The following is a 21,086-nucleotide window of genomic DNA, read 5'->3' as shown; positions in this document are numbered from 1 at the left end:
ATAACCCAGAAACCACAGCTATGGACATATCCAAAGTAAAATGAGCTTACAAGATTGTAAACAGGGAACCAGAGACATCAATTGGAGAGTGAGGACAACTATAAACAAAAAGAGGGAAAAGACTGTGTAGTTACAGAATTTCTAAATGGTGAGGAAGTTAAGGAAGTTGAAAGATAGAATGGACTGTTCTAGACTCGGGGATAGAATTATAAATCATAGGGTAACCTCAAAGAAAAATGATAAACCTTCACATCACAACAAAAACTATAGCTTTCAGTATGGATTACTTCTCAACTTGAATAAAACTTAAATCCTCACAACTGGACCAATAAGCAACATCATGATAAATGGAAAAAAGACTGAAGTTGCCAAAGATTTCATTTTACTTAGATTCACAATCAATGCGCATGAAAGCAGCAGTCAAGAAATCAAATGATATATTGTACTGGGCATATCTGCTTCAAAAAATCTCCTTAAAGTGTTAAAGAGTAAAGATGTCACTTTGAAAATTACGGTGCACCTGACCCAAACCATGGTATATTCAATAGCATGATATGCCTGTGAAAGATGGACAATGCATAAGGCATTCCAAAGAACTGATGCCTTTGAATTGTGGTGTTGGTGAAGAATATTGAAAATACCATATTTGAACAAATCTGTCCTGGAAAAAGTGCAGCTAGAATGCTTCTTGGAAGTGAGAATAGCCAGACTTCATCTTTCATATTTTGGTCATGCTGTCAAAAGAACCAGTTCCTGGGGAAGGAGATCACGCTTGATAAAGCAGAGGGTCAGTGAAAAAGAAGACCCTCAATGAGATGGATTGGCACAGTGGCTGCAACAATAATTGTTGAGGATGGTGCAGGACCAGGCAGTGTTTCATTCTGTTGTACATGAGGTTGCTATGAGTTGGAAATGCCTTGACAGCAACAACTAAACAACATATGTGTGTGTGTGTGTGTGTGTGTATCTCTATGTAATGTATCTCAACTATATACTTTATAGTTGAGAAAATGAAGGTGTAAGAAGGTTATATACCTTGCTGAAAGTTACAGAAATCCTAAGTGCAGAAATCAGGTTTCTAAATCTGATAACTTCATCCTAATACCATGTCACTATTTTGTTGTCTTTTTAATTGCCATTTTACAGATGAGGACACTGAGGCTTTGAGGGATTAAAGAAGAATAAATTTCACCCCATATAGTAGAAGGCTTGAAACATCAGGGGTAGGCAACGGGGTTTTATTGACTACAAGGGGGCCTCTGGAGATTTTGGAGCCAGGAAAGACATGATCTGAAGAGCAGCTGCCCTATTTCACTCATTCAGGAAGTGCCTGCCCCTGGACAGAGAAAGATCTTCCTACCCTTCCAGCTTGGATGGAGGCTGGACAGAGAGACCATTGCCCCTAGCAAAAGTGTGGGAGTACAGCAGAGTGACATGTTAACTTAGAGACACTCATGGTCTTTGAGTAGCTCTAAGATATGATGGGATGGGCATTTTAGAATGATCCTTCTGGCCAAATACTGTCTGGTGATGGATGAACCAGAGAAGAGTAGGTTGGAGGCCATCTGAAAGGCTTTGGCTATAGTCTAAGCAAGCAATGACCAAGGTCTGAAACAAGGATGGAACTAAGAAGAGGGCATGGATTCCAGGTATAATGAAGAGACATAGATGATACCCAGCTCTGGCTTGGACAACGGGCTGGAAAGAATCCCAGGAGCCAAGATATCAACATGAGAGATCCAAGAAGTGGATGATGGACTTGGTTTTGGACATGTTGAGTGTTCAGTATCTTTGAGGTCTCAAAATGGGAACAGAAGGCAGACGGATGCACCCAGAACATGGGAGAGAGACTCGCACAGTGATACATTCAGGGAAGTCAGAAGTATATTAAACTGCTGGTTATGAAGTTAGAGGAGTGGAGGATACACTCAGGAGAGTATGCAGAACAAACTATGCTTCAGGGTTCCACTGCTGGACTGAGGCGTAAACTCTGCTAACACTTCCCGATTTAGAGGGAGAGAAATGTGTTAATGAACAGAGTGGTCTCAGTTTAAAATTTTGCTCCCATAAATTTTTCTCCAACCTTTGAGGCCTGTTACCACTTATCTGCCAGCACGTGATAAAATAAATGAACAAGTAGTAAATGAATATTAATGGAAAAATGTGGCATCAGCCCATCACACTTAGTTCGATAGCTTGTTCTTTTCATGGACATGTATGTGTGCCTATGGCCGGGTTTTTATTTTGCATGCACAGACGATCGTCATAGTTTCTGCTAATAAAACTGTTCCCAGCTCTAATCATAGAATTGGCTGTATTGATAGTTGCTGGTATTGCTTATGACTTCCAGGTGCTCTGACACCTAAACACTCTGAGAAATACAGGCGTAAACAGAGAGTAAAGAAGGGCAGAGAGGAGACCTGGGGAACACCAGCACTTATGGGGGAGGAGGAAGAGGCTACAAAGGCATCTGGGAAGTAGCAGCCAGAGAGGTAGGAGGAAAGCCTCAACAGATGAAGGAGCTTCCAGAACTCTGTCTGCTCCAGGCCAAAGGGTTCAAAGTCTATTCCTTCCCATGACTGCAGGCCCAGCTCAGGCAAGGGCAGCATCGCCTAGACATGGCCCTCCCAAGTGACTCTGTCTCTGCTGAGGATCCCCCTGGCAAGCAGGGGGAAGCCCTTGCTGAGCCTCTGCTCCTTCTCCTTCTTGGCTGCCCAGGCCGACCTCACACCCAGGCCAGAGCAGATGGCTCTTGGCTGCCAAATCCCCGGGACCGAACAAAGTGTTGCCAGCAACACCAAATGTTCTGCTGTAGGGTAGAAGCTGACTACAGGATAGCCCTGCCCCAATAGAGAACAAGAGGCTGCCCAGGCCTAGTGGGTAAATAGAGTGGGGACACTGTGACCCTTGGCACAGGCGCCAGGGGCCTACTGATTTGGTAGTGGGTAACTTGAAGGCAGCCATCCATGACTAAGACCATGCAGGTATCAAAGCTGCCAGGTGTGTGGGTTCCCTGGTGTCAGTATGAGGAGGGGGGACCTTTAACACTCTGTCCCATATGTACTAGGCAGTGATAATGAAAATTTATTGAGCACTAATTTTATGCTAAGAAGTGTGTCTTAACAGTTATATTTGCACAATGTCGAAGAACAAAGAAATCTGTCTTGGAAGAAGTACAGCCAGAATTCTCCTTAGAAGCATCACACTTGGCAAGACTTCATCTCACTTACTTTGGACATGGTACCGGGAGGAGCAGTCCCTGAACATCATGCTTGGTAAAGTAGAGGGTCAGTGAAAAGGAGGAAGACCCTCAGCAAGATAAAGTTACACAGTGCCTGCATCGATGGGCTCAGATGTAGCAACAATTATGAGGGTGGTGCAGGGCTGGGCAGCGTTTTGTTCTGTCAAACACAGGGCCGCTTCTGTCAGGGCTGACTCAATGGTACCGAACAACACACTAACTTAACCTTCACAATAATCTTAGAGTCTGTACTGCTATTAACCTCATTTTTCAGAAAAGGAAACTGAGGCACCGAGAGGTTAAATTACTTGTGTAAGGTCAATACCTAGAACTGTATTGTCCAGTAAAACTTTCTGTGATGTTGGGATAGTCTATGACCTGTGCTGTCCAATACCGGCCACCTGTTGCTTTGAGCACTCAGAAACATGGCTGGTGTGACTGAGGAACTGAATTCTACATTAAAGTGAATTTAAAGGAGCACATGTGGCTGCATAGTTAGGTGCCTTTGAGTCAATTCTGACTCATTGCAACCCCATAAGACAGAGTAGAATTGCCTCACTGGGTTTTCTAGGCTGTAATCTTTTTGGGAGCAGACTGCCATGTTACTCTCCCATGGAGTCACTGGGTGGATTTGAACTGCCAACCTTTCAGCTAGCAGCCGAGTGCTTAACCTTTGTGCCACCAGGGCTCCTTTTGCATGTGGCTAGTGTCTCTGTATTGAAGAGCAGATACAGAAAATGGAGGAGCTAGGATTTGAACCCAGGTGTATCTTGGCTTCTAAGTGTGTGGTTAGAAGGTTCCTCTCCCTGCCCTCACTATATTCCCTGTCCCCTTGAAGATACACCCTCACACCTGACTGTCTTACACTGGGGGAGTCAGCATCCTCTGAGCCTGGCTGTTCTGTCCCCACACTGCATTACCTGTCATCAGATGTTAGGGCTGTGGTGCAGGAAGAGATTGGATCTCCATAGCACAGAACTGGGGCCAGTGTCAGCACGGTGTGGGGAAGGATTTCTGAAAAGCCAGAGCTGCCCAGCAACGTGGTGACCCTAGTAAGGCAGCGTGCTCCTGTCACTGGAATCCCGTGCCCGAGATGCAGCAGAAGGCATTCCTGCTCAGAGTGGAGTATGGCACTCATGACTTCCCAGACACACACGGTGGGTGGCATACTCAGTCAGAACCCAGTGCCCACTACAATCTGGCTCACTGCTGAGCACCGTCAGCTCTGGTACCCTCACTCCCTGATGTCCATTCCCAAAGGACGAACATCTCAAAATCACTGTTGCTACTGTCCCTTCTGTTCCTCTTCCCCCAATCAGCCCAAGGCTCCCACGCAGCCCCACCCTCCTGAATGTGAGTCACGTCCCCCCAGCTCAGTGGCTCTGTGCCTCTAACTTTTTCCGTGGCCACACCCAGGTATGAGAGGGCTGGAGATCCGGCACACAGACCCCGGGGACACCCCTGCCACGCTGAGGCATGAGTGGAGGGGGTGGGCCCTTGAGAGAGTCTCTCCTGCCCAGAACCACACCCTGCTCTGCTCTCTGAGCCAGCTCTGCAGGAACAGAGCATCCTTGTTTCCTTGCAGGTAAATAACAGGCAGAGGGAGGTTCTGTTCTCAGGTTCTGGCCTCAGGCCTGGTCCTGCCTCAAGAGCAGCCCTGAAGTAGGTCCCATCTCAGTCTTGGAAGGTTCAGGGGCTGCTCTGAGCCCCATCCCTCTCTTCTACCCTCCAAACCCTGCACATGTCATCAGCTGCATACACTTTATCACTGAGCAGACTGCCTGCCATTTGGCTTCCATGCCCTCGAGACTCAGCATCACTTCGGTTTTCTCCTGGCAAGACAAGAGAGTAGGTCAGGAGAGCCATTGCTGGCTGCCCAGGTACTGAGCTCACACCTGGGGCACCTCTAGGGCAGAGACAGGAGAAGAAGGTGGTCTGAAGGGCTGCCCAGGATCCTGGGAAACACCCATCATTTTCTACCTAGCTGTACCCAGTGTCAAACTGCTGGGGCAGTAGCCTGTCCCACCAGGGCTGCAACTCTTCCAGGGACACAGCCTCTCAGAGTGACTGGGTGTCACCTTCTTTGTATCCTCCATGGATTCATCACAGCTCTGGGCACACAGTTGCTGCCCTCAGAATATTTATCACACTAATTTCAAACTTCCCCATGGCAAAGTCAGTTCTCCTGTCTCAGGCCAGCATCTGCCCAGGCAGGGCTGGGCTCACTTTGCTGCCAGCCAGGGCCAATGGGCTGTCTGAAGCCTTTGGCTCCATGTTCCCCCAGAAGGCCTGGCAGCTACAAGGAACTTGGATTTCATTAATGAACATAATTCACCCACTTCCAAGGTATACTTAGGAGCACCTTGTAAAGTGTGCAGGTTTATGTGGGTACTGTGGAGAAGGCATCTTACTGTAGAGAGCTTAAGGTCCAGAGGGTGAGGCAGGGGTGGGGGAGGCCTAGCACCTGGTGCCTTCGTATAAATTAGAATTGGCTACCTTTGGGTAGCCAATTTCAGAGTGCCTAGACAGTAACTTATATGGTTGCTATGAGTCGGAATCAACTTGATGGCAGTGGGTTTGGGTGGTACAAATGGTTAACATGATTGGCTACTAACTGAAAGTCTGGAGGTTTCACGTCTACTCAGAGGCACCACAGAAAAAGGCCTGGTGATCTATTTCTGAAAAATCAGCCACTGAAAACCCAATGGAGTACAGTTCTACTCTGACACACTTCCTTCAGGCTAATGCAACTCAGACCCAGGGCCTGGTGAGCACCCCTAACTGGCACCTTCGTACAGGGTGCACTTTGCAGCTCATATACAGTGGCCCTGGGTCAAGACTCTGTGCATGAGTGTTTCCTGACAGAACAGTAGGTTCCAGGAGTCTCAGGGCCAGGTGAGTTGTCCACCAAGACACAGCAGTCCTCTTGAGGCAGAGGTGGCCCTGAGGCTGGGTGCTTGGAGAAGACCTCTCAGAGGTTGTGTGATGTGACCCAGGGGAAGGGGTGGGGAGGGCAGAGCCCACCCAAGGCAGAGAAACCCCTGAGCACAAAGCAACAGATGCAGGAACATGCCAGCAGTCGTGCTCAGGGGCTTATAGTTTAAAGGGAAAACGAGAAGTCTATATTAACAGCAAATAGCTTAACCAGTTGCCATTGAGTCAATTCCAACTTCCAGTGACCCTGTGCATGTCAGAGTAGACCTGTGCTCCATAAGGTTTTTCAATGGCTGGTTTTTTGGAAATAGATTGCCAGGCCCTTCTTCCCAAGGCACTTCTGTATTTTTTTTTCTAAATACATTTGATTGAAATATAATTTATGTACAGTGAAATATACAAAACTAAAGTGACATGACTCAACGCATTTTTTTTTCAGTGTTCCCCCCATCCCGCCCCTGATAACCAACAAAGAAAGTTTCCTTCCATATATAAACCTTTCTCTTCCAAGACACTTCTAAGTGGACTTGAACCTCCAAACTTTCAGTTAGCAGCCAAACATATTAAGCTTTTGCACCACCCAGGAACTCCAACAAATACTTCCTTAGAGCCTATTATATGCCAGGCATTGTTATAAGCACTTTACATATTTTAGCTCATTTAATCGTCACAACAACCACAGGAGTAGGTATTATTATCATTATCCTCGTTTTACAGATGAGGCACAGAGAAGTTAAGTAACTTGCCTAAGATCACACAGTAAATGACTAGCAGACACAGGCCTCAGACACAGCATATCCTGCAGCTATGATGGCTCCAGAGCCTTGATTCTAAACCTCTACACTAAACTTGAGAACTGTACTTTGGGGTGAGGCTACCGAAGGCCTCCCCAGCCAAGGGTCTGGGCTTTATCCTGTGGACTCTGTGCATAAAAGGCCGGCCTCAAAGGAAAGTATTTTTCCAGAAGTAACAAGGTTAAAAATTGTGTTGTAGGAAAGTGATTGTGGAGAGCTCCTCCCTGGAGGCCCCCTTCCTGCCCCACTGCCCACACTGCCCTGGCCAAGGGTGCTCTCCCATCCCTCTGCCTCCCCAAGCATGTGACGGGACCACTCACACAGGCCTTTTCATGGGCTGCTGCTCTCACTACCTGTGCGTGTTAGATCTCCCCAGCTGGATTTGAGCTCCTAGAGGCAAGGCCTTGGTCCAAGTCATCTAGTATTCCCTGTGCTTGGCCCAGTGCCCTGCAGGAACATAGATGTGTTGGAGAAGGGAGAGTGGAAGGAAAGAAGGGGGGAAACCAGGAAGGAAGGAAAGAAAGAGAGGGACAGAGGGGGCTTCCATGCCTGAGCCTAAACAAAGGCCTCATCAGCTGTCTGACTCTGCGGTAACCCTTCCTTTGAGCATCTTGTCTTCCAGCTGGCCTAAAAACCCACCCAGGGCACACGGAGGATGAATGGCAGAGGGAGTAACAGGGAATGTGGGATTCGCACAAGGAGACGGTTATCTGTACCTGGTTCATTGCATGCATTACCTATTGGGGTATGCGGCCATGAAAGCTAATTGGAGGGAACTCCCTTTGAGCACTGGTTGCTAGGGGGCAGCCCCTGGGGACATGAACTGAAGGATGAAAGTTATACATGGAACATGTTGTTGAGATCAGACTCAGGCCTGAGCCTCTGGCTGTTAGATCGAGGCATCTGTTGGTGCTGAAGGGGATGCTTCTGCCCAAGTCCAAAGACAGGAAGCTAGCCAGGCTGAGGGGCAGAGAGCAGATCACAGTGATACTTGTTCAGCTGTGTCTCCTCCTCTAGTCATCTTTGTGGCCCCCAAAAGGTGCTGGGAATAAGGCAGTGGAGTCCTAGAACCACAGAACTCTCCACACAATCCACCTTGATCAAGTAACAACTGTAGTTTCTAAGCCCAGATTGAGCACCAGGCATCAAAGAAACACCATCTTATCAATTTCCCCCAACGACCTGAAAGGTAGGTTTCACTATTCAAACATTACCGATATGAAGCTGGCCCAAGCTCACATGTCTCATGAATGACAAAACCTAGGTTTCGAACCCTTATCTGCTGGACTCTAACACTCATCACACCCCTTTCATCACTGCTACCCTAACTCTTACCACAAGCTGCTGAGACAGTGCTGTATGAGTTACCAACCAAAAACCAAACTCACTGCCATCAAGTCGATTCCAACTCAACAACCCCCATTGGGTTTCCAAGGATGTAAATCTTTACATAAGCAGACTGCCTCATCTTTCTTCTGCAGAGGAACTGGTGGGTTCAAACCACTGACTTTTGGTTAGCAGCCAAATGCCTTAACCACTACACCATGAGAGCTCCATATATGAGTTACAGAAGTGTATAAAAAAAAAAAAGGCAGTGGTTAGAAAGGTAAAGCCATTAAAGGGGAATGAAAACAAAAAGCAGAACCTACAAGCACCTGGCAAGTGTGACAGGAGCTTAGAGGAGGAGAAGGGAGAGGGGGAGGTGGTAAGGAAGGACTTTAGGCTGAGGGGATCAAGTTAGAACAGCTTCCTAAAGTCATAGAAAACCTGGTATATGGGCATCTCACCAACAACAACTTGGTCCTGATGCTGCTACCTCCTGAACCCCTGAGCTCCCAGGCTGTGGCCTCTTGACTCCCACAAAACACTCCCTAAACACACACATGCATAGAGAGAGAGGCTTGCTTTATCCCACAGCAAACACAGGCCCATGACTGCAGATAAGGTTACCCCACTCCTGGACCTGCCTGGACCAGCCCATTGTAGACAAAAGCAGCAAGGATGGGAGGTTCACCTGGGTCAAGGTCACACTCAGGGGCTGCCTGAAGTCCTGGCAGCCTGCAGCCAGCCTGCTTTTCCTCCAGGCTAAAAATCTACCATAAACGAAGCCCATAAACAAAGGAAGTTTCCTGCAGGAACTAGATAGGACCCCACCCTGAGATGTCTTCATGCAAAAATGCAGCCGTCAAAACCCAATCAACCTATTATGAGCCAGACGCCTGCTACAGGTGTTTTCTGTCTTTGTTCTTTACTAGGTCCTTTACGCTGGTAAGGCGCTCTGCTGGCATAGTGCCCAAGGCATTTGACTGCTAACCAGAAGGCTGGTGGTTCAAACCCACCAGCCACTCTGTGGAAAGAAGACCAAGCAATCTACTTCCATAAAGATTTACCAACTTGGAAACCCAAAGGGAGTCACTATGAGTTGGAATTGACTCGATAGCAGTGAGTTTGGTTTGGTTTGTGGAGGTCCTTTACAAGGAGCTCTGGTGGTATAGTGCCTAAGGCTGCTAACCAGAGGGGTGGCGATTCAAACTCACCAGCTGCTCTGTGGAAGGAATATGGGGCAATCTGCTTCCATAAAGTTTTACCACCTCAGGAAAATGGGAATAGATTCGATGGCAATGAGTATGGTTTGGTTTGGTTTGGTTTAGGTCCTTTGCAGGAGCTCTGGTAGTACAGTAGTTAAGGTATTTGGTTCCTAACCAAAAGGTTGGCAGTTCAAAGCCCCCAGCCACTCTGCAGAAGAAAGATGAGGCAGGTTGCTTCCAGAAAGATTTACAGCCTTGGAAACCCAGTGGGGGTCGCTATGAGTCAGAATCAACTCAATGGCAGTAAGTTTGGGTTTATTGGGTTTTGAGGTCCTTTACATTCATTAACTTCCTTGATTAGTAATACAACCACCCTATCGTATAGCAAGGAGCTCTGGTGGCATAGTGCCTACGGCACTTAACTGCTAACCAGAAGGCTGGCAGTTCAAACCCACCAGCCACTCCTCAGAAGGAAGGTTGGGCAATCTACTTCTGTAGTGATACTGCCTCAGTATGAGTCAGGTTGAAGAAGAGGTCGCTGTGAGTCAGGTTTGACTCAATGGCACATAACGACAACAACACGTCCTATCTGAGGCACAGAAAGATCATAAGCTTGCCCAGAGTATCCACTTGCAGGAAGTGGTGAGGCAGGCTGTCACGACCTGAGGTCTGTCTTCCTTTGGTGATGACATCCCCACCCTGCTACTCATCCTTGGCTATGCCAGGAAACCTCACCCAGGGTCAGAAATGTCTTCAAGTGGTCTAGGCAAATTCTCAGAGTTTATAGTCACAGCTACTGCTACTGATCCAAGCAAAAGGCTTGGTTAACCCAGAGTTAAGGGACAAATAAGTGTGGGTGCCATTCATGGGAGACTTTACAGGTACCAAATACATTTGCAAATACATTTGCAAATACTAGTAAATCCTCCTAACAACTCTGTAAGGTAGCAATTCTCTATGCTGTCTTACAGATGAGAAAACTGAGCATTAGCTAGGTTAAATCATTTGCTCTAGGCAGCTGTTAGGAGTAAGAGCTGAGTTTCAAACCCAGGCCTATTTGACCACAGGTTTCAATTCTTTCACAATCCCTCCCTAATACGTGACTGCCTTCTTTCTATAGGTGCTCTGACCTTGACCCAACACAGTCCAGAAAGAAAGAAATGTGGAATCAATTTCTGCCCCAAGAAAGGGGCCCTTGAGGGGTGTGACCTGGCTGGGATCTCAAGAGAATACTACTTCTCCAAAATACCACACTACTTCCAGAAGTCTCTGATGCAACCCATACCCCTTACCTCCAACACTCCCCAGCTTAGCCCCCAGCCTGGTGCACTTGTGGGTGAAAATGTCAGTGGTCACGGGCCAAGGTCCAGGAGGAAAACACAGTGTATGCGAGCGGCTGGAAGTAGAAATGTGATGGCTCCAGAGGTTTTGATTTGTAACCTTTATTTGTCAAGGAATGGGGATTTTTCTTTTCAAAAACCACTCAACTTCCTTGAATTTTATACATTTCACAAATATTTTTTTAGGAGAAATGGATGAAAAAAAAACCCACAAAATGCCTGTCGCAGCTACTCACTTCCACAATGAATCACAGACACAAAACCACAGCTATGTGGCTAACAAAGGAACTATGTGTTTTCACATTTCATTATTGGAAATCATTTAGCAATCTTAACTATGTCATCTGCAGACAGACAGACATGCATCCACACCCCTCTGGGTCCTAAGTAGCCAGTCTTAAAACCATCACCCTTAGTTAACTTGACATTTAACCCACTTTCCCTTTTAAATTCTTTTCTGGGAAATAATTCTGCAAGGCTTTAATCTTTCCCCTTAGTGCCTCTCCAGGATCCCTGGTAGCACATTGGTTAACGCCAGCTGTTTGAACCCACCAGCCATTCTGTGGGAGAATAATGTGGCAGTCTACTTCCATAAAGACTACAGCCTTAGAAACCCTGTGGGGTAGTTCTACTCTGTCCTATAGGGTTGCTATGAGTTGCAATAGACTCAACAGCAATGTTTTTTTATTAAGTGCACGTAGTATGTATATATGCGTGCATGCACACACACATGAGAATATATATTTAGGAGGAGAAGAAACCCTGAGACATTGATTCAATTAGTTCCACAAGTGGAAAATGTGTATGTTTCAGAGAGAGCCACTTTTTTACGACTGTTATCAAAACACCACTTTGCTGTGGTAAAGTGATTTTCACCTGGAAGCTCCCAGTTCCTTTTCTGACAGTGGCAAATTAACTAACTGATGGCAGATTTAAAGATTTCATAACTGGAAAAACTACCAGGCCCATAAATCAGAAACTTCCTCTACATCCTGGACAAGGGGTGAAATCTGATATATATTTGAAAACCTTGAGTTCAAAAGGCGAATTCACGGGGCCTGAAAAATCTCCACTCTGACTCTTGAGGCAGGTTCTTTCAGCACCGGCTTCCACCCACGCCCACCTCTCACTCACTCACACGTGTGCACGCACGCACACACTCACCCAGAGGGTGACATTCGCTGAGATGCCAGATCTACACAAAGCAACCAGATGGCCCAGACCTTCCCTGGGACATCTGAGAAACAGCTCTGATTGTCTTTCCATTTCCTTCTTGCTTCATCTCTCCTAACCTCCTTCCAAAGAAAAATCCTACAGGATTTAAACCTGTTAAATGCAATAAGTATAACAACACGCTTGCAATGTTTCTTTCTTGTGTGTGTGTGTGTGTTTAAGTCAGATGCTGGAAATTGCATACATTAACATTTTAATGACCCCAACAAGCTCCCTTCCCCTCCCACACATGGCTGTGGGTAGTGTTGCTCCAAGCTTTCACCAAGTTTCTGGACTTTTCTGAAAAGACATTAGATGCCTTCCTTGACCCAGTCTAGGCAATACTCAAGCCAAGCTTGGTCCCTCTTGCATTCGCGTGGGCTCACTGCTCTAGAGGCTGTTTAGCAAGAAGTTGACAGCGTTCTCTGAAATGAGCTGACCTGGGCTGGGTCACCCTTACCCTCAGTTTGCTCATGGTGAAGTAATAGGAATATGCTTCTCATAGGGTCTGGTTAATGTGCTGGAGGTCTTTCACTTGCCCCTCCAAATCCCTCTCCACCTGATCCTCTCCAGCCTGAGCCCTGGGAGGCATCAACAGTGTGAATGGTATCAATTGTTCCCTTCACCTACTGCTTTCCAGTCCAATTCAGCCAAAGGGGGCCTCAGCAGGAGCCCAGAGGGCAGGAGAAGAGTGAGTGACTATCCAACCAGCTCCCTCTGGATGGGCCACTATGGGTAGAAAGTGTCTGTGTTCCTTTACCTGAGGCCACAGCTGTGGCCCTTTTCTACAGGTGTAGCTACACATTGGGTTCCATTAACCCCTGAACTATTACTTATTAGGTCTGGAGGGTTAAGGGCTTTCTTACATTGCTACCCTTAGGATGCCGTCTAGTGGTACTGTAAGAGAAACTCCACAAGTGGATGGCTTTAACAAACACATTTTTTCTTACAGTTTAGAAGGCTAGAAGTCTGAATTCAGGGTGTTGGCTCTAAGGAAAGGCTTTCCCTGTTGTCTGTAGGGGAAGGTTCTTGTCTCTTTTCAGTTTGGTTCTTGGCTCCTTGGTCATCTTCAGGTAGGTAGCATGGCATCCATCTTCCCATCTCTTGCTTCTTGCTTTATCTGTTCTATTATATCTCAAAAGAGATTAATTTAAGACACACCCTACACTAATGCTGTCTCATTAACACTATAAAACCCATTCCCAGATGGAATTATAACCACAGGTATGTTGTTGGTATTAGGTGGCCGTGGAGGCAGCTCTGACTCATATTGACCTTACCTGCAACAGAACAAAACACTGTCTGGTCCTGCAGCACCCTCACATAGTCGCTATGTTTGAGCCTGTTGCTGCATACTGAGTCATGCATTTCTTCTTCTCCCTTTTCACACACCATCTACTTTACCAAGCATAATGTCCTTGTCCAAGGATTGGTCCTTCCCGTTAACATGCCCAGTACGTGAGACGAAGTCTTGCCATCCTCCCTCCTAAGAAGTATTCTAGCTGTACTTCTTCCAAGACACATTTGTTCATTCTTCTGGCAGTCCATGGTATATTCAATATTCTTCACCAACATCATAATTCAACTGCATCAATTCTTCTTCAGTCTTCCATTTATTCGGGAGCTCTGGTGGTGGAGAAGCTCTGGTAGCATAGTGCCTAAGGCACTTGACTGCTAACCAGAAGACTGGCAGTTCAAACCCACCAGCCACTCCTCAGAAGGAAGGCTGGGCAACCCACTTCCGTAGTGATATGGTCCCAGAAACCCAAGGAGGGGTCGCTATGAGTTGGATCCAACTCAAGGGCACATAACAACAAGAACAACAATTGGTGGTATAGTGCCTAGGGCATTTGACTGCTAACCAGAACGCTGCTAACCAGCCACTCCTTGGTAGGTTGGGCAATGTACTTCCATAGAGATACCGCCTCGGAAACCCAAGGAGGGGTCGCTATGAGGGGTTGCTATGAGTGGGATCCGACTCGACAGCAGTGGGTTTGGTTTTTTTTTGGTTTGTTTGTTTCTTCCCTTTATACATTGTCCAGCTTTTGCATGTATATGAGGCAACTGAAAACACCATGGCTTGGACTGGGGGCACCTTAGTTCTCAAAGTGACATCTTTGCTTTTTAACACTTTAAAGAGGTCTTTTGCAGCAGATTTGCCCAATGCTGCTTCCATAAGCACTGATTGTGGATCCAAGTAAAATGAAATCTTTGACAACTTCAATATTTTCTCTGTTTATCATATTGTTGCTCATTGGTCCAGTTGTGAGAATTTTTGTTTTCTTTGTGTTGAGATGTAATCCATACTAAAGGCTATAGTCTTTGTGTGTGTGTATGTGTGTGTGTGTGATTTGGGTGAAAGTTTACAGAGCAAATTCACTTTCCACACAGCAGCTCACGTATACTTTGTCTCATGACATTGACTACAATTTCCTGCCGTGCAACAGTTCCCCTCCCACTTCCTCCCCATAGTTACCTCTTCCTTGTGTCCTTCCCTCCATGCACTCCTGCCCTCTGAGTTGTCTCCCTGTGCGTACACAGCCCTTCTGTTCTCCCATAATTGATCTCTCCAAGGAGTGTATCTCCCTAATGTAAATGTTCAGCTCATATGTAGAGGCTATAGTCTTTGATCTTCATAAGTAAGTGCTTCAAGTCCTCTTGGCTTTCAGCAAGCTAAGTTGTATTATCTGTATATTGCAAATTGTTAATGGGTCTTCCTCCACTCCTAATGCCACATTCTTCTTCATCTAGTCCAGCTTCTCAGAATATGTGCTCAGCATACAGAATGAATAAGTATGGTGAAAGGATACAACTCTGATACACATCTTCCCTGGTTTTAAACCATGCAATATCCCTGTGTTCTGCTTGGATGACTGCCTTTCTGTATGTATAGGTTCCTCATAACCACAAGTAAGGATTCTGGAATTCCCATTCTTCATAATGTTATCCATAACTTGTTAGGACCTACAATTAAATGCCTTTTCATAGTCAATAAAACACAGGCAAACATCTTTCTGATATTTTCTGCTTTCAGCCAAGAACCACCTGATATTAGCAACGCTATCCCTCATTCCACATACTCATCTGACTCCAGTTTGAATTTCTGGAAGTTCCCTGTTGATGTACTGCTACAACTGATTTTGAATGATTTTCACCATAATTTTACTTATATGTGATAATAATGATATTGTTCAGTCATTTCTGCATTCCATTGGCTCACCTTTCTTTGGAATGGGCAAAAATACGGATCTCTTCAAGTTGATTGGCCAGTAAGTTTCTTCCAAATTTCTTGGCATAGACGAGCAAGTGCTTCCAGTGTTGCATCTGTTAAAACATTCCTTCAATTCCTGGATCATTTTTATTTTCACCAATGTCATCAGTGCATCTTGGACTTCTTCCTTCAGTACCACCGGTTCTTGACCATATGTTACCTCCTGAAATGGCTGAATGTTGATCAATGCTTTTTGGTACAGTGATTGTGTATTCCTTCTGTCTCATTTTGATGCTTCCTATGTTGTTCGATTTTTTGCCCTTAGAATTATTCAATATTACAACTCAAGGCTTGAATTTTTCTTCAGTTCTTTCAGCTTGAGAAATGCCAAGTGTGTTCTCCCTTTTTGGTTTTCTAACTCCAGGTCTTTGCACGTTTCGTTATAACACTTTACTTTGTCTTCTTGAGCCGCCCTTTGCAATCTTCTGTTCTGCCCTTTTATTTCATTATTTCCTCCATTCTACAGGTAGAGGGGTTTGGATTTACAACATATATTTTTTGGGAACATAATTCATTCTACAACAGTTGCTCTACCATCTTTCGCCACTTTCTTCTAACCCTGCTCGTCTCTTGGTAAATAGACCCTTTACTAAACTGTCCCTATTGAATGTACCATCTGTTTCCTGCTGAATGCAGTCTCCAAACTGAAACAGATTAGGAAAAACGTTACTATCAAATATTTCACAATAGGGTTCAGTAATCTGTCCACATTCCCTTATTTTATTTTGACCGCAATCCTGTGTGGGCAGTATTACCATCATTATTGATTTACAGCAAGATTCAGGGAGGTGAAGAAACTCACACTACATCAAATGGCTGGTGAGCAATGGAATCAGATGGAACTGACTGAGGTCTGTCTGACTCATGCCCCATGTTCTTAACCACTCCAAAAAAAAAAAAAAAAAAAAAACCTCATTGTCATTGAGTTGGTTTCAACTCATAATGACCCCCAGTAGGTTTCCAAGGCTGTAAATCTTTAAGGAAGCAGAATGCCTCATCTTTCTTCCACAGAGAAGCTGGTGTGTTTGAAAAACCAACCTTTTGGTTAGCAGCCAAATGCCTTCTCCACTATACCACCAGAGCTCCTTTAGGGCACATTATCTCCTAGTATTAAATTAGGTGGTGCCTGTAAAGTGTCACACAACAGGGTCTGTTTACTCAATAAGGCTCTGTAAATGTTAAAACAACAACCACACCACACTTGAAAAAACTCAAAATCCTAAATTCTACTGTAGCGTAACCCTAACCTAACCTTAACTGTAATCCTAATCCAACCCTTACCATGGTCTCACCCTAATACCACACTAAAGTTGTTACTCTGATTTTACCCTAACTACTACCCTACTATTAAATAGAATACTACCCTAACTACAACCCTGGTCCTACCCAGTCTGTGGTAGTTATGTTTATGTGTCAACTTGGCTGGGCCTGGTTGAGTGGCTGGGCAGCTGGTGGTAGTTATTCCCCATGATGAGACTGGCAATCAACTCCACAGTGGAATCTACTGTGAGCAGCTGAGTAGCTGCCTTTGGGTATGTATATAAGGAGAAGTTTGAGAATGGTCTCTAGCCTATGGCACGCTTGGACCCTGTGTGTAGCCATGTTGTTGGGACTTACAATGGACTTAAATTAATGGCCTGTCGTATGTGGTTTGGTAACATTGGGACTGTACCTTTTTACTTGTCAACCTTGGGGCTTCTCAGCCTCAGCAGCCAGCAGCTGTCTGAGTGAAGAAATGCCTCTAGCTTCAGTGGGCCAGGAGCAAGAGGCAGAGCTGGACCCCAAGGTTGAGGGGCTTTCACCCAGCCCCTAGAGCCTGGCACTTTGAACTTGGACTTAAAGCCTCCAAATTGTAAGAATAAACTCCTGTTTGTTAAGGCCATCCCATTTGTGGTATATTTCTTATTAGAGCAGCACTAGGTAACCAGAACACAGTCCTAACCCAAAGAAACATCATTGTTACCACAATTCTAGACTCTGTTATGAATTGAATTGTGTCTTCCAAAAAAATATATTGAAGTCCTAACCCCTGGTACCTGTGAACATGACCTTGTTTGGAAATAGGCTCTTTGAAGATGTTATCTGTTAACATGAGGTGATACTGCAATAGGGTGGGTCCCAACTCAATCTGACCAGTGTCCTATAAAAGAGGAGAAGACACACAAAGAGAAAGACAGGGGGAAGATGGACATGTGACACCAGAGTTAGGCTGCAGCTTCAAGGCAAGGAATGTCTAGGGCTAGAAGCCAAGAAAAAGAGAGGCTCTTCCCCCAGAGTTTTCAGAAGGAGCATGGCCCTACTGACATCTTCAATTCAGACTACTGCCTTCAGGACTGTAAGAAAATAGAAGTATGTTGTTTAAGCCACCCCCTTTGTGGTACTTTGTTACAGCAGCCCTTTGTTGTTGTTGTTTGCCGTCAAGTCGGACCCGACTCATAGTGACCCCTCCACTAGGAAACTAATATACTCACCAGCCCACAATCACCTGCACTGGGTGAGCATGGCAGAAAGAGGAGGTTTGCAGGCTCTGTTATACCAGGAGGCACATACCGGTCCCCCCTCCTTCATGACCTCAGTTGGGATCCCTAAGTTGGGATCAAAGCTGTGTCAGCCCAGAGGTGGTGCCTTTTTCTAATTCACACACAGACAGCCTATAGGCCAGTCATGGCCCTGCTCAGGCCCTGAGCTCTGTGAGTCTCAGATATTTGTGTGGGTTGGGGAGGTACACATGAACCTTCTACAAAGCCCTAGAGAACTGCTCCCTTTTAAAGAAATCTAGAAGGGACCTCAGAAGCCAGACCCCGATGGAGAGGACAAACTCCTTCCCCCATCTTGAAGCACCACGCGTTGCAGGGGAAATGGCAGATATCACCCTCTAGAGAGAAGCTAGCCCAGGGTCACCATCTGCAGCTGCACAGGGTGTGCACTGAGCAACTTTCAGGGTACCTGTCACGGCTCTATGAAGTGAAGGAAGTCAGCTGGTGCATCCAGCAGCTGCAAAGTCCACCGCCTCCCCTGCCTCCCGCCTCCCTCTGGCTGGAAAGGAGTGATTCAGAGCCACTGGGCACTCTAAGGGGTCTCTGCTGGGCCAGGGATGTGCTGGGTCAGCAGAGAGCTGATGCAGAGGGCCCTCCACAAATCTACTGCAGGGGCAGTGATAAGGTCTCAGCTGGTGGCATAGTGCCTCAGGCATTTGACTGCTAAACAGAAGGTTGGTGGTTCAAACCCACCAGCCACTCCATGGAAGGAAGATTGGGCAATCTACTTCCTTAGAGATACCACCTTGGAAACCCAAGGAAGGGTCGCCATGAATGGAATCAACTTGACAGCAGTGAGTTTGGTTTTTTGTTTTTTTTTTTTTTTTGAGACCTGAGATACAAGTCTTTCTCCCCACCACCAGCTCTCCTCAAAAATCAACAGAAGGGCTTCTGTGACTTCAGACTTGGGAAAATAAAGCTCTTTCCATTTGGTCTGGCTGGAGGCCTGCAAGTGAGTATCCCCCTCTGACAACTCCCCTTGAGCCCTCCCCTTCCAAACCCACAGCCCCTGGGAAGGAGACTCATGTGGGCTTTTTCAAGGCCCAAGAGAAGGAAAGAACTGGAAAGAGAACCCTTTACAGCTGCTGCAGCCCCTCACCAGACTCCTGGCATTCCAAAGTGTCCAGCCACCTCCAAGAGAGAGGTGTTACCCTTGGCTTGCTCTGGCTTCAGCCCCCAAAGCCAAGAGCTCTGAGTGGGCAGAAATTTGGGCTGGAAGAGCCCCTTCTTGACCAATGACATGGCCAGGGGATGTGCTGAGTGTCAGCTCTGAAGTACAGGGATCCAAGACCATGTTTCTTTGCTGTCGACTACAACAGAGATGGATGGCCAAGATGTTTGTTCAGTGGATATTTACTGAGTGCTTACTTAATATGCCAAGCACTATCCTAGGAGCTTGGGCTAGATCAACAAAGAAAGAAAGATTTCTGACCTTGAAGAACTCACACTGCAGCTGGGGGACAATAATAAAAACAGTAAGTAAGACTTCCAGTAAGATGGAGGATTAGGCAGACAAGCAACACAGACCCTCTTCAACAAAGAAAAGAAAAACCAATTGACAGAGATACAGAAGATAATCCTGAAGCCTGAGCTTTGAAAGGAACTATACAGAAGTGGTTTAGGCACCAACTAGTGAAAAAACCTGAACAAAAACAGCGAGTACAGAGACAGTCGGAACTGTGGACTGTCAGCTATTCTGATGGGACCAACAGCCTGAACGTTTCCAAGTGGTGTTGGGACCTGAAAATTGACTTAAAGATCAGCCCTGGTCACCAAGGGCTGCAGGGACGACAGCGCTGGTGGACTATGACTAGGAAGGGAAACAGCAAGGAGGGAGACAACCTGAGCTGTGTGGACTTTCCACTCTCTGGAGGGTTCAGCCATTTTGATTGTTTACACATGGCACCCATTTTGGATATTTAAAGTGACCAAGGGCACAGCCATTTTGAATCTTTACAAGTGGCAATCATTTTGGATTTTAAAGTGATAGCATTCTCATTCGGATTCCAGGGACCTAAGAATAGGCTCTGTTTGCCAAGGTGGGCAGAGACATATGAGAGGCTGACAACAGGAAAGGAGACAGGTGGTGAGTGTATAAATGCTGTCAATTAGTGAATAGAGGAGCACAGCACAGTACCCTGCTTGTGTAGATAAAATGCAAACAAAACAAAGAAAATGAAAATTGTGGGCAAGTCACTCCAACATACAATCACCAATTAAATATGAACACAAAAATATCATAATGCCTCAGAGACAACAGAGCATCACAGTCCACACAAAGCAGCAAAATAAAGCAGGAGAAACAAGGGACCAGGATACAGACCCAAAACACATCCCTGAAGAAGATGATGCATTGGAACTCCCTGATAAGGAATTAAAAAGATTATATTTAGGTATCTTCAACAAATTGAGAGACAAATCAAGGAAAACACAGAGAAAACCCAAGAACAATTTTGAAAGACAATACAAGAACAAAATGATAAAATAAATGAAAAATTAGAAATGATAGCACACAGAAATCCAGAAGATTAATATTAAATTTTCAGAAATAGATAAGACATTGAATGGGCAAAGAAGCAGAATTGAATCAATGGAAGACAGAATTAGGGAGATTGAAGGTAAATACCTGAATGCTTCTTTGGAAAGAGATAAATCAGAAGAAAGATCAAAACAAAATGAAGAAAGCCTAAGGTTCATGTGGGATACCATCAAAAGGAATAACCTACATGTAATCAGAATTCTAGAACAGGAAGAGACAAATAAAAGAACAGAGAAAATTGCTGAAGATTTGTTTGAAGAGAACTTTCCTGGTATGATGAAAGATGAGAATATATCCATTCAGGAAGTCCAACGAACCCCAGACAGGATAGACCCCAAAAGAAAATCATCCAAACATATCATCATCAAACTTATCCAAACCAAAGACAAAGAAAGAATCATGAGAGCAGCATGGGAAAATGAAAAGTTACCTACAAGGGGCAACCAATAAGACTAAGTTCAGATTTCTCGACAGAAACCACGCAGGTGAGAAGACAAGGGATGGTATATATAAAACACTGAAAGAGAAAAATTTCCAACCAAGAATTATGTACCCAACAAAACTGTCCCTCAAATATGATGATGGAATTAGGACATTTCCAGATAAGCAGAAATTAAGGGAATTTGTTAAAACTAGACCAACCTTACAAGAGATGCTAAAGGGAGCCCTTTGGACAGAGAAGCAACAACA

At 45.5% G+C, this 21,086-nt stretch overlaps 1 protein-coding gene across 1 annotated transcript in view; it reads right to left on the bottom strand.

Moving 5' to 3' along the window:
• Positions 1-21,086, bottom strand: part of LTBP2 (latent transforming growth factor beta binding protein 2) — a 158,742-nt gene that overhangs the window by 100,473 nt on the left and 37,183 nt on the right. The window contains exon 4 of the mRNA XM_007941368.1: positions 19,650-19,667. Within this exon, the coding sequence (XP_007939559.1) occupies positions 19,650-19,667 (18 nt within the window). The remainder of the gene's footprint in view (positions 1-19,649; positions 19,668-21,086) is intronic.

Source organism: Orycteropus afer, unplaced genomic scaffold (assembly GCF_000298275.1).
Source record: "Orycteropus afer afer isolate SDZICR_OR568_19922 unplaced genomic scaffold, OryAfe1.0 scaffold00079, whole genome shotgun sequence".
Taxonomy (NCBI): domain Eukaryota; kingdom Metazoa; phylum Chordata; class Mammalia; order Tubulidentata; family Orycteropodidae; genus Orycteropus; species Orycteropus afer.
The sequence above is the reverse complement of the archived record's forward strand: the minus strand, read 5'-3'. Positions and strand labels throughout refer to the sequence as shown.